This window comes from Lytechinus variegatus, chromosome 16 (genome assembly GCF_018143015.1).
Source record: "Lytechinus variegatus isolate NC3 chromosome 16, Lvar_3.0, whole genome shotgun sequence".
NCBI classification, from domain to species: Eukaryota; Metazoa; Echinodermata; class Echinoidea; order Temnopleuroida; family Toxopneustidae; genus Lytechinus; species Lytechinus variegatus.
In genome coordinates, this window is record NC_054755.1 from 13,176,742 (window position 1) to 13,191,685 (window position 14,944).

Below are 14,944 nucleotides of genomic sequence, written 5' to 3' on the forward strand. Positions count from 1 at the left end.
TTATTTATTATTAAAACAAGTTTGATGAAATGAAAACCTGATATAGTAATAATTATTTGTTATCATTTTGATAGAATGGGTAGTGAAGAAGAAGAAGGAGAAGAAGAAGAAGAAGGAGAAGAAGAAGAAGGAGAAGGAGAAGAAGAAACTGAAGAAGAAGAAGAAGAAGAAAAGAAGGGAAGGAGGAGGGAGAAGAGAAGAAGAAAAGGGGGAAAAGAGGAGAACAAGAAGGAAGAATTAGAACCAGAATATGAAGAATAAAAGATTAAAGAGAACAGAACAGAGAAAAACGTTTGGCAGAGAGCAAGGAAAAAATAGTGAAACAGAGATTGAAGTAAAAACAAATCAGTTAAATAGAAAATGTGTTGATGAGTGTGTGTGTGTGAAACAAACCAAGAAAAAAAGGACAATCAAGAGATAGAAAGTAATGATTAATTTTGTAATTTTTCATTTCTATGAAGCTAATTGTAAGTGATTGGTTACACTAAAATTTATCTTATTTCATTTGGCATTGGCAAAAGTGTGGTCTACTAAAAATGTATTTTATATAGTTCAAGAGTGTTCAACAGATGAATTGTTTTTGTTCAGATGATCAATCAAGTTATATGTATTCTTGTGATACTAGTATGTGAACTGTAATTAAAATGCAATAAACATGCCCAACTGAAAAAAACTGAAAGTATTCTTCCATCTGCAAAAATACACTAAAACATGCTATTGCATGTACTTGCAATGGTACAGCACACATACACACGATCCATGCATATTATACACACACCACTCACCCACACTTTGGGCAATGGGGGTGTGTTAAGTGTGTGTGTTTTTGTGTGTACCCCAACAGCAAGAAGTCTGCAAAGATTGCATTTTATGCAGGGGACTGCAAGCAGCCCTCTCCTTAGCTACATGCATGCACCCAGTATTGGGGCTGCATTCTGCGGATAAATTAACATATAAATTGGCAGGGCCAGACGAGGAATTTGCGACTTAAAGATGATGAAGGCTTCAGCATCGTAAGATGCTGCTTTTGGAAAAATGAGAGAGAGAGAGAGATATAGAAGGAAAGAGGGAAAAGGAAGTGATGCAGGCTTGGTGGGGCTTATTATCGTCAAGTTGGAAGGCTGTGCACAGCGGGAGAGTATGCAGAATATGTAATATGTTTTTCTTAGATGGGAAAATGGTTTTCTACTTGCCAACATCAAAGCAGCTCGATCTCAAAGATGACGTATCATTTTCTCTTAAATTACTTTGGGCTGCCCATTCTCCCTAAGTATTGTAGTTCAGTTTGTATTTATTGTTTAGTAATGTTATTTTCTTTACTTTCTTTATTCTATATCTTTTTAAAAATTGTCACGGAAATCTGTATTTTCCAAATATTTTTTAAATTGCCTACTTTCAGTTTACATCTCTAATAAATGTAGTTGAAGCCAATTTTTAAGATAAGATAACTTTATTCATTTTTTTATTTAACTTTTGTTTTACCATTTAATATTAAAGAAATTACCCTTAGATTGTTTTCCTATTTTAATATTTCTATTTCCTTGATTTTTACACTCCCGCATATAACTGCATGAAATCCTGTAATGATAATGATAGTAATAATGATAATAATAATAATAACTGTATATTTTACTGTAAGTCTAAGACATGTATATTCAAACAGATGTAATGAAAGAGGATATACATGCTTTATTTTGTAGTATTTGTCTACTGGAAGATGTTCTGTGTACAAAGACTTAATGTACCTAAGATTACAGTATTCAATCAATTAACACATCCCACCTCTGCCACCATTATTATAATACTATACACATTCTACTATTGACTCTTCTATACTTTCAATATTACCTGTGAAATTTTCAGTACTATACATAATTCCACTGTTGACTTTTCTGTAAAAAACCTGTAAAAATGCCCGTACTACCATTATAATATTGACTGTTTGATAATTTATGTATTACTTGTACATGTTGCCTGATAGCATCATATCTCATGGTAATCCTGTCATAATGACTTGATCCATTAGGTGTTAATGGATCTATCAATGGGAAACCAGCTCTTGAGGGAAATAGTCCATGATATCTTACAGTGAGCGGACGACAGTACGTCTGCCATTAATAATGTGGAGTCATCCATGTATGCAAAGGGAATCTTTTACAGTTTATAATTTTGTTAATGGATATATACAAAATTGATGTGAAAATGCCATGAACACATTCATTTCTCATTACTAAATATTTTTGTCTCTTATTGAAGCTATTCAAGCGATTTGCAAAATACAAATTCTGTATATCGGCATACAAGAGGATTGCAATTGTAAACAATTCACAAATGTAGTCTTGTGTCATGTGAGTTGAGTGAATATTTAGGCCTACACATTTTAAATCATTGAAAATCTGTACGTTGGCAACCTAAAACAGACATGAAAGCAACTTTTGTTAATTTCATGCATTTACAGGGTATGTTCCCAATTGTAAAATACTCCACAAAAATATCCGACTGTAATTTATTATGGGAAAAGCGCTATTATTCATTATTACTTTCTATTTAGAATTAGTATATGACCCAGCTTTGTAATAAATCGTCAAAATTTATTCCTTTCTAATTGATCTGTTAAAAAGCTATCACCACAATCCATTACTTCATTAGTACATAGAATGATAGTCACTCCTTACCTTTTCAAACCATAAATTATCAACCCACCAACCATTCTACATTATGCCTCCATCCCCTGTCACAGTTCATTCATTCACTTAACTTTAACTAGCTGGCACTCGTCATTCCTCTGTAATTGTTTGAATATGCCTCCGAGATTGCGCTAAGCGTATTGTATGATAATCCTGTCGCAACGCGCCACTAGGATGGATTGACGAGGTATTTCAGCTGTGGTACTATGGTGACACAAGGGACTGGTAAACACTCCCATCTGTCTCCGATGCCATCCTCTCCATTTAAAGGGACGTATCAGGTTTATCCTCTTGGCAGTGTACTCCCTGGTCGGATAAACACTGACCTAGCAGTACAGTTAGATGAAAATCCTTTATCCTTGGTTATTTCCCCTCGGTTACTTTCCCATAGAAAGCAAAACATGGCAATATCATCAAGATTTGTTTTTTTAAATTTATTTTATTTCTAGAAGTAAATGTCAATCAAAATGAACATGAAATTACAAATGGTTAAAGTTGGAATCAGTGTCAAACAAAGAGCAGCGCTGGCTCTTGATGTTCATGCGATATTGAGTAATGGCTTAACATTAAATAAGGCACACTTTGAAGAGAACATCATAGAAACGTCATAAACTATCCATTAAAGGGATTTTAATAACTTTATGAAAGTATTTAATTAATGAATAATTGTTTAATTTATTTTGTTTGTACAATATTATTCTGCGCAGATGAATAGAAAATCCAAAAGACAAATGATTTGAAAAAATTATATTACCATCAGAATATAACCGAATAGTACCACTAATGAAAATGTTTCTATAAAACACTGTGCAATCTACATGTATGAGTGATAAACCAACTCGCAGGTTTTCATTTCATTATTAATTCCACAAATCAAAATAAAATTCATTCAATTCTTTAGTAAAGAAAAAACAAGATTTGTTATTTCTCATATACTCAGTTCTCATCGCTAATTCTAGCGACATGCAATGATATTGTAAGTCTCCATGATCCGTGATGATGGTAATGGCAGACACAGTGATGGGCGTATGTCAGAGATTAATTGGCTGAGATATCGAAAGTGACAGATTAAGTGAGCCAAGAGGGTTCATCACCATTGCCACTACCATTAAGTATATAGTTCTTGCGATGGTCATCGTCATCTAATTTAAAGGGGAATCCAGCCTTGGCCATAAAATGTTGTGTTGGGAAGGAGAAAAATAAATTAAACAGAATGGTGAAAGTTTGAAAGAAATTGGACAAGCAATAAGAAAGTTATAGCTGCTTTAAAATTGAGATCAGTAATACTATGTAGATTTCAAATTGGCAACTGGGTAAGTAAATTATGACAAGAGGCAAGGACAACTTTCCCATAGGCCATGTACTTTATTATCAGGGATTTGTGGTTTTCTCCTAAGTACCCATTCCCCTGGGGCAGTAATCTAAATATAACCCATGTAGTATATTGTTTTATGTCCTCATGAAAGAAAAATATAATTTGAAATAAAACTTTTGGGAAAAATGACATTTAAGCCATAATATGTATTGGAGTACATGGAAGAGTAGTCCTTGCCTTACATCACTATGACATCCCATATGCGGCCAATTTGAAATCTCCATGGGTATAGTGATTACCAGTATTTACAACTTTAAAAAATTCATATCTTTCTTTTCGTTTGTCCAATATTGTTCAAACTTTCACCTATCAACTTGTCTGATTCTTCTTTTCCTTATAAAAAAAAGTTTTTATTTGGGTTGGATTCCCCTTTAAGGCTAATGACTGTATTTAATTGCATTAATCAAACATTGTTAGCAATCATGTTTTCAAAGCATTTAGGGGTGTTATTATGTATGAGCTGTGCAATCCGATAATTTGCAGTAGATTATGCCTCATTATTTTTATCATTAAAACCCTATTAGGGCCCATTTTTATAAAAGGTTGCATTCAAATACGATTCCAATATTGCCCATATTTTGACTTAACTGTAATTAAGCCATGGTTTTACTATATGCTAAAATTATAGGTACATGTAGCTAAAATTGTCAAAGTGTCCTGTACAATATATCTCATGTTATATAAGACTGTGGGATGGACAAGGAAAATGTCTCTAGTTTTTCATTTCCGTGGGGCGGCAAATGCAACCACGGTTCTTGGACATGATAATATGTAAAATATTATGAGTGAATACATGCAACATGTTGCCATCGCTAAATTCTGCTCCTGACCTCAAAATCAAAATAATAATATGCGAAATCGTACCATTGATTCGACTGGAAATTCCGCCATTCACCCCATGTGTTAAGGACTTCCGCGAACGCGCGCAAGCGTGTACAATGCATGTAACCTCGTTCGCGTTTATTTTTTATTCGTTGTAGAATCTACGATGGCGGATAAGATGTCGTCGTCTTCGTCGTGTTTTGACAGCGAAAATGACGATTTGCCACTAGCAAATATATGCTACATGCACGTCTTACCCAAGGAAAGAGGGCCAGTAAATTTCTTTCAAGTAAAGAGCTAGAACAAATTTAGCCTTTGCTACATTCGTTGGTGTAGACTACCTGGGACTTCGGAATAAAAATAGCTATTCGTGCAGCAGAGAAGTTTGCGATTGACTTGCATGCAGCCTGGCCCCAGGATACCTGCAGCCCGGCCAGCATTTCAGCAAGATCCAAATGAATGGATCAAAATAAATATAGATGTACCGCGTTACTTTTAAAAGAGGGGGCACACCTCTGTTAAACCCTCTGTTAAGGGGGGGGGGGTGTAAATAGTCCCCCAGCCCCCATCTATAAGCCAGTGTCTTATTCTAATCTGCATTTCAACAAAAGCAATTTACAAGAGCACTTACAATATGTTGCATATGATGTTGAAGATGTGTGTGAATATGATGCTTTATATATATAATGTGTTCCAGTATATTCATATCTGCAGTAGATGAACCTATGCATGTGGATAAACTTATCTGAAGTAAATATAGACAAAGATGAAGAAGGAGAAAGAGAAGGAAAGAGAAAGAGGAGAAAAGAGAAGGGACGTGGAATGAAGAGAAAATAGAGAAAGATATAATAACAAGGAGGATGAGGAAGAAAAGAAGAAGAGGAGAAGGAGGGACATAAGGAAAAGGAGGAGGAGAATAATGAAAAATATCTGAAGAAAGATGTAAAATTAAGAGAGAAATGTTTATGAATATTACATTGTAGAGAAAATAAGGACAGGAGTCCACCAAAAAAACCCCAAAACAAAAAACAACCCAGTAATTATAAATCAGAAATGAGCATGTATATATATATATATATATTACCAAGTGTACGAGTAAATTGTACCATACAGCTATACAGTGTACATGTGCATGTACAGTATATCTGGGCCTACATGTACATAATCTACAATGTGATTTACATGTAGTTTATCTGTTTAACATCCCTGTTTAATAAAATGTGGTAACTTCAATGGAGGTATGCATTGTTTACCTAATATCTGACAACCAAGTCCTGTAAACTGCGAGGATGGTCCCAAAACTAATATATATAGCAGACTAATATATATTGTCCCATTTACTTATATTTGTTTTGATAGTGTCTGCGCACAGACCTCAGTGTGTTGATTGAAACAACAATCAACTCTGGCTTGGGATTGTATCAACAAGGGGAGATAGGATGGTAACTCAAAATATTATGACAGTTGAGTCAATTAGTATATCATTTGGACTATGTACTGTATTATAATGTACTTTTATGCTCCTGCTTGTGCACTGATGAAAGGTTTTTTTTTTTTAGTTTAATTCAGTTCGGTTCTGTTCCCTCTTGTTCAGTACATTTGTTTCATTCCATTCAATTTGTTCTGATTCAGCTACATTCATTTCAATCCAATTCAATTTCAATGCATCAGTTCCATTCAATCCAATTCACTTTTTTTTTATCCAGTTACATTCATTTCAATCCAATTCATTGTAAACCAATTCAATTTAATTCATTGTACTTTGATTTAATGTAATTAGAGTAAAGCGAATTGAAGTTGATTTGATCAATTCAGTTCAATTCAAGAACATATCTAATCTTGTTTTCTTATTTTTTAAATTGAAATTGAATTCAATTAAATAATCATTGAAACTAAACTATTATTTCTGTTATTAAGTTTATATAAAACTGGAAGAAAATTACTGTAAAACGTGAATATAAATGATATAAACAAATTTATTCATTGCAGAAAGGAATACATGCAACAGTAGAAGTTCAAGGACAAAATGTCAAATGAAACCAAGTAAAATTTGGTTTTAAATGAAAAGCATGTACGTATGAAGGGTGATTATGGGTAAAGTGCATTCACAGGTATAAGAACAAGAACAAAAATATATGTTTAGGGTAGAAGGAGGGAGAAAAGTCTATTTTCATCCATCTATATACAAACATGAGAAAGGAAAAAGGCAGTGAAAGGTAAAGTGAACAAGAAATATGAAGAAGAGAAGCAATGTAGAGAAGAAGAAAATGACAAAGGAGGATTAAAATAAGGGAAAGGGATAAATGAACCAGAAATCATCTCTGTAGCTAACTGTGTTGTTATTGACTTTAAATAATTGCCAAAAAACAGTTGATGCTCTTTGCATATTTCTCATACACTGTAGAAAGGAAAGATGGAGATCAAATGTTGAAAGTTGATTGAACCATTGATTATGATCATGTATATGGATTTTTGTACATGTTATTCTGAGTATGATTATCCCAATTGAAACATTGGAATAAAAGTTAACCACCAAATCATTTAAATCACATGGCAATTTATCCAGAGAATAATGCTGCAACATTAAATGTGAATGCATTGACATTGAATGTGCTATCTCGTGAATGGAAATATATGCATGTATGTCCTCATGAACTATCCAAGACTTTAACAAGTACTCCTTTTTATTTTTGTCATGATTATGGAAGATGAAAGTAAGAGAATGTGAAAAAAATGCTGAATATCAGCTTATCGTACTTGGGGGTGTACCATTTAGATTGATTAGCTTGGAAATTGTGTCATACATTTATCTGCAGTTGGCGTACTTATTGTTTGCATGTCCAGTGTATAATTCATACATGTACATGTAGATACCCTGAGGTAATTTTAATCGTGGTAATTAGTTCCAAGTTGATTAGAATGAAGCTCTACAAAATACCATGGTCATTTCTTCGTTAATCTTCTTTGATGACCATGGAGTGTATAGCTCATAAAATTTTCTCGAGGGGAGAGCAATGTGCGCTTAAAAGTAGAGTAATGCTTGCATAAATTAATGGCTGAATACACTCTAAAATAAAAATGCTCTATGAGGGTCATTATGTTTCCAACCAACATTGGGCATTTCTATTGGGTATTTTTGTTTATCCAGTGTGATGGAAATTTTGCCTTTTCTAAAGTAATTGCTGCTTATTTTTTTTTTTACCTTACTGGACAATATGCTTCCTGCATTGGGTAAAACACTGCCCCAAAGTGGTTGGACATACAATTACCCTAATGCTGGTTAAAATTTTACCCAATACTTTTTTACAGTGTGAAAAAAAAGAACTAGGTTCAAGATGGTCTTTTTTTTACTTTTGAGAATACACATTGATTAATAATTAATTGTATTTTTGCCCTGGTGTTATGGAAAGGTACATGAGTTGAATGTGTCTTTTCATGGATGGTCTCACAATTGACATTAATTTTGATTCAATTTCATTTCCTGTCAGAATATAAGTATGATATGCCTTATCAAATTCTCATCATTATCATCTCTTTTGTCACTTTGATCTTATATCATTGTTATCTTATAGTGGTCATGTTCATGATCAGTACCGTCAGCTTCATCATTATCATTGTCTAAACTGTTATTGTCAGCATCATCAACATCATCATCATCATCATCCTCCTCCTTGTCCTCCCCCTCCTATTCTTTCTCCTCATCATCGTTTTCATCATCATCATCATCATCATCATCCTCCTCATCCCCCTCCTATTCTTTCTCCTCATCATCGTTATCGTCATCATCATCATCATCACCATCATCATTTTTATTATCATCATCATCATCATCATCAGTATTATCAATTTATCATCAACATTGCCATCATCATCATCATCATCATCATCATCATCATCATCCTCCTCATCATCCTCCTCCTCCTCCTCCTTGTCCTCATCCTCCCCCTCTTTCTCCTTACCATCATCACCATCCTCACCACCACCACTACCACCATCATCATCATCATCAATTTATCAACATCTTGCCATCATCATTATCACTCACAACCGTCATCATCATCACATTATGATTACCACCCATTCAAATGCTACCTTCAACTTGGTTTATTCATCACAATCCCTATCATTCATTGCCTATTCTTTGTATCATCCATTCCAGGTGATCGGCTCCGGAATCTTGGGCAGCACTGCCTGAACCGGATGTACAAGATAGATTCTTCTCAGTTCCGACGGTACCTTCGTTACATCATCTCGGCCCACCCGCTGGAGAGTATACTGGACTTCATGCACGCACTGCTGGGCTTCTGCGAGGACACATCACGACCGGCAATCATTCGACTGGGAGAGAGTAAGTTGATGTGATGGTGGGTGTGGTGGGTGAAGTAGTGGAAGATGGTAGTGTGGTGTGTAAGGGTGGTAGAAGTGGTCAAGTAGAAGAGGAGATATGATAGATGTAGTTTATGCAAGGCATCTATGACACTAGCATAGATCTACTTGTACGAAGTAAGGAAGGGAGGACTAGAGGCCATTCCCAGAAACTTGAGAAGCAGTATGCAAGGCTTGATGTTAGGAAGTTCTTCTTTTCAAATCGAGTTATTATTAGTTCTTGGAACAGTCTACCAGAAAATGAGCTTTCAGAACCTTCTCTAAGTTCCTTTAAAGGAGAATGAAACCATTGGAACAAGATAGCTTGTGTGAAAACAGAAAAATCAAAGAAACAGATCAATGAAAGTTTGAGAAAAATCGGACAAATAACGACAAAGATGTGTGATGTCACTTGTGAACAACTCTCCCCATTACTTTAGTATATATTTCACTTGAATTGCCTCTTTTATCACATCTATCCATAGATCATGTGTTCTTTCTACATGAGGGCATGTAATACATATTTTTTTAAGAATACATCATGGATAGAGAGTTTGTATCATCATAAGAAAAAGCAAAAAGAGACATTTTGAGGGTATTTTATAGTCCACCAAAGGGAAAGTTGTTCATCAGTGACATCACACATCCTTGTCGCATCGCCAATGGGAGGATCTCCATAGCATTAGTGATTGCAATACTAAAATGCTCATAACTTTCTCATTATTTGTCCGATTTTTCTCAAACTTTCTTTATTCTTATTCTTTTATTTTTCTGTTTCTCCCCAAGCCTATTTGTTCCAAAGGTTTCATTCCCCTTGAAGAATTGGTTTTATAGTCACTGGAAGGATGTTGCTTTTGTTTACGACTTTGAGTAATAGACTTTATATCTTGCCACATGCAGCTACATGTACTTGCCATGTGCAACTACTTGCCACATGCTACTACTTGCCACATACAACTAATTGAAACTGATAGTGTGAAGCATTCTGTTTATTCCCTTGGATCGATGAACAGGCATAGTCCTACGAGCATCGTTGGATAAAAGTAAAGTAAGTAAAAGGAAACATACAAAATTGAGAATCAAAGATGTTTATGTCTTACACAACAGGGGCATCATCTGCCAATAATCCGGAGGGAATGACCAGGGGCGGCTTTGCTACCAACTTTGGTAGTGGGGTAGCAGGAACCGGTGTTAGGGGTGTAGAAGGGACCATCGTGGGGTGCATCTTCAAGGCTCTGGTGTCTCGGCTGGCATCCTCCAAAGAAGAACTGGCTACTCCCGAAAATGAGGTGAGCTTTCAATTTTCTTAATACTCTCCAGCTGGTTTTCTGAGTTAAACACACTTCAAGAAAGTCACACCTCTAAGATTGCTACTTATTCATTTTCTGCAGTAATCAGCCTCTTCATGATAATTCACTGAAAATAACCTACAATATCAAGTTTCAATCCAATGAATTAGAATGAAAATCAAGAATTTGATTACTCTTTGGCATAATGAATTTTTAAAATGTTATTAATTTTGGTCCTAATTACCACCTGTAAGTTTTGGTGTTGAATTAACTATTACTACTATCCTCATTTATGCCCTGTGGCACATAAGGCCTCCATACTTTCTTTCCATTTTTGGCGGTCTCTAGCACAACCCCTGGCCTCAATCCAACTCTTCCAATCCGGAGGTACATGTACATGTATTTCTCTCCTTCTCTACAGTTTTCTATGTTGTTTTCGATCTATCAGTGTTGAATTATACGTGTGAAATTCTAGTAGAATATTGACTTACTATTTCCAATCGAACATCTTTTCCCCCTACAGAACCTGTATAGTGATGTCCGTCAGTTGCTTCATTATGTTCGTGAGGCTCATGGAGGGGTGTTCAGACGTGTTGCGTTGAGTGGATTGATCGATTCAGCTGGAAAGGGGCAGAAGGATTTCAGCGAGAAAAATAAACCCAAAACAGACAGGTAAAAACAGGTCCATGACATTTGCTCCGGCAGCAATTGCTCTGTTGCGAATCCCACACATTAATTAAACTTCGACCCTGGGTTTAATACTATACCTACATGTAACCCTAAAGCTAAGGTAACACTGTATTGGAACCCTAACTCTATGGCCCATATTCTGAAGTCAGGTTTAATTTAGACCATGGTCTAACTCTGTGCTAAAAGTATGGGAAGCCAAAAGTGTCAAATTTTTTATTAAGTTGTATATTTCTTATGTTTACTGTGCTCTTTCCTGATTCATTGATGGTGAAGACAATCCTCTAGTTATATTTCCTAGACAATTATGAATGATTTCAGAGCCAAATGAGATGAAATATGACATCTCTACTGTTAGTGATTTATGTTACAAATGGCTATCCATACTTAAACCACAACTTTAAACCTGAGTTTAAGTTAAACCCGACTTCAGAATACGGGCCTATATCTTAGACGAAATAAAGCCCGGAGCAAGTATTGTGTCACCGGTAAAAACTAACACTAGCTAGATTGGTAAAATGAATTACATTTACTCACATTCTTCAGTCTTTTATGTTTTTTTTTTTAATTTTGACAATTTGTGTTTTAATCCATTTGCATTTATTGTTTTATTACTTTTATCAATTTATGATTTAATTTATTTATATTCTTTTATTAGTTTTTTGTATCAATGTATTATTCTTAATATTTGAATGTTTCTTAGAAAGAATTGTACATGTACGTCCATGTATGCATAGGATCTATTTCCTATATGTTATCAAGCTGTTTATGATTTTACCCTTTATTCAATAATTCATAGTCTATTCCTTATTTCTTTCCTTTATTTTTACATTTACTTTAATTATTTGTCATTTGTATTTCACTACCTCTCATACAGAAAACTGCATTTTACAGTTAAATGAACTGGAAAACTCACATGAATCATAAAGAAATACTTGATATAAAAAGAAAAATATGAAGACACTATTATTATTATATATGATTTACTATAATAGATGTTTTGCTTTGGTAAATGGATACCGGCAGGGTGTAAGTCCTCAAAAAACTGAAAGCCCTGGAATCGGTGGACTAGCATAGTCGGGGTAATATAGGAGCGCCTTGAGCAAGTAACGAGGTGGATATGTGCGCTATACAAATCCTATATTATTATTTATTTATTTGTTTTATATTAATTTTTCACATTTCAGTTAGTTGTCAACTTCCCTTTTGTCACTGTCTCCTTTCAATTTTTTTTACCTAGTGATGGCAACATCTGTAAACAGGACAGCGACAAGGCCAACCCGGCGTCCATGATCGGTAAAGACCAGGGGATGGAATCTGGTAACGTCAGTCCAGGTACACGACTCCGACGGTCGCTTTTCGGCAAGAAGTACCCCCACAACGAATCCACCTTGGATGACGATATGGGGGACGGGGCTGGAAAGCGGCGCTTCAGTGTCTTCCAGTTTGGTAAGTCAAACTTTATGTTTTTTTCAATATTTATTATTGGAATAGAAATGATTGTCTGAAGATTACTGTAACTTTCTGTAAATTGTTACATGTAGTTAGCAGTTTTCAGTGACAGGCCTCCTGTACATGGGCTGATATCACATTCAGTGTTGACAACCGGTGTGAGTGTTAGGCCTATTTTTACACCAGACACAGCACTGAACTAAAATGACCCTGGTGTAGTGACTGATCTCACTTCTTGTTTAGCTTTCAGTGATGTGATTGATTGTTCAGAAAACACCTACATAATCAGTGTTGGAGTTACATGTAGATTAGACATGTCCACAATGCCAACACTAACACCAACACCAAACTTGCAAATCACCTAAGGTGTCATTGAAAATATTGCATTTTAAGGAGTGTGTTTGTCAGGAGGCACAACGGCTTTTGATACATTTTCGGAAAATGAGTTTGGGTGATATAATCTAGTGGTCAATGATGAATGTTTATGACTGTAATATGACGATAACAACAATAGCTGCCCATTTGACCCCTTTTAAGGGAGATGTGTGGTATATCCTTAAAGTAAGTATATATTGTCCACAAAGTAATTTAAGATGATCCTCAGGCCACCGCCAGCATATCAATATCCCAATTATTGTTTGTCATTTAAACTATTGTTGGCAGTGCACATTTTCCACTCCCAAGGGAGCATCCATTGCCTGTTTGCGATATGATATAGCTCTGACAAATTTACAAAAAAAATACATATATTCTTTGCATCCAACATTTAAGATTTGAAATAATAAGCCAAGAGAACTGGGTGTGCAGAATATGAAGATTAGATTAAGTCAGAGGGACAAAAAGATAGAGGAAATCATATAAAACTTGATAGACAGACAGTATACTTTTCGACCAACTGTAAGAGACATGATGTGGCAGTAGTACAAGCAGTATTCTACTACTTTTTCTATTATTTGATTCATTACACTAAAGAGTTCTTCAGAAATATTTTGTAGAAACACTTTCCTAAGAGAAATGCTTATATGTGTGAGAGGTGGACAGCCATGACATTCTTTTGTATTATATTAATTCCCTTACGCAGAGTATCCGTTATTACCCTTCAGAAGGTGTAAACTTGAAAGAGATCCAATTATTTTCTGCATGAAACATACATGTACATGAATGTTGACCTCTTTCACCAAGGTTGTTTGAACAAACTTTTTAAAACCAAAGTTGTTTGAATCAGCAGTGATACTCTTCGGAATCTTGACCTATCCGTCCATATAAAAGATAGGATTGTCCTTCCCCTCCTATTAGCTTAAAGAGTTTATTATTTCTTTCTTTTATTTCTTAGTAGAAGGACAAAGATTAGTTCCTTGGAGTATTTTTGCTTGTTATTTTTCTCCCTCAATTGATTTGTAGTAACTCCCATGAATGATTTATTTCTCTTTCAATTGATTGCAAATCCTTCTTTTTTTTTCTCTCCCACCTCATTGCATTAATTTTGCATCATCCCTGTGAATGTTTTATGTATCCCAAAAGGTAACGTACATGGCGTACGATCACGAGCGTATCTCAAAGGTAAAGTTTCATCCCGTAAGAACTCTCCCAAAAAACTCTTCTAAACACCTCTGACTCTTGTCTTTACTTTGAGCAAGATTTCCTAATTGTGGTGCCTTTTATCGATCTTCTAATCGTCCTCTGATCTTTGGTGTGGTTTTTTATTTCTCGGAATGACTTTCTCTGCGAAATAACACAATTTTGGCGCTCCGTGATGGAGTCTGTCTGCCTCCCTCTTTAGTGACACTTTTCTCAGTTTTTACTCTTCTGATCTTTGGCATCTTTGTTTGCTCTGTTATTTCTCAGTTTATTATTTTTTTTCATACTCATCATTAATCAAACAGTGTCCATTCAACGTGTGCTTTTTGTTTTTTTATGATTTCTTCATCCTCTATTTGCATAATAACTCGAGCATGGGTATTTTCTTGTATTTTGGAAGCATTCACAAATGCTTATTCACCATATTAATCTCTTCAACTAATAGGCTTCATTCATTTCATTGGATTTTAAGTATTTGTGCACTTGGAAGTTGTTTTCCTATATACTCTAACCTCACTTCATTGACAAACTATGAATCATAACTCACATTATTCAAATTCTGTATAACATATTTTCCATGTACACAATATTTATGATTTTAAATATGGTATGCAAGTAAAACAGTACCATTAATTTGTTGTTGGCATATATCCATATCTTTCATAGTTATATGGAAACACATTTTTCAT

General features: G+C 34.9%; 1 protein-coding gene across 5 annotated transcripts in view; it reads left to right on the forward strand.

The window, feature by feature from the left end:
* LOC121430407 (protein unc-80 homolog) overlaps positions 1 to 14,944 on the forward strand; it is a 102,594-nt gene that overhangs the window by 19,635 nt on the left and 68,015 nt on the right. For 4 of the 5 annotated variants that reach the window (XM_041627692.1, XM_041627695.1, XM_041627693.1 and 1 more), the window contains exons 6-10: positions 9,044 to 9,232; positions 10,357 to 10,538; positions 11,062 to 11,210; positions 12,466 to 12,674; positions 14,199 to 14,237. In XM_041627692.1, the coding sequence (XP_041483626.1) occupies positions 9,044 to 9,232; positions 10,357 to 10,538; positions 11,062 to 11,210; positions 12,466 to 12,674; positions 14,199 to 14,237 (768 nt within the window). The remainder of the gene's footprint in view (positions 1 to 9,043; positions 9,233 to 10,356; positions 10,539 to 11,061; positions 11,211 to 12,465; positions 12,675 to 14,198; positions 14,238 to 14,944) is intronic. The other variant, XM_041627694.1, reaches the window with a different exon arrangement.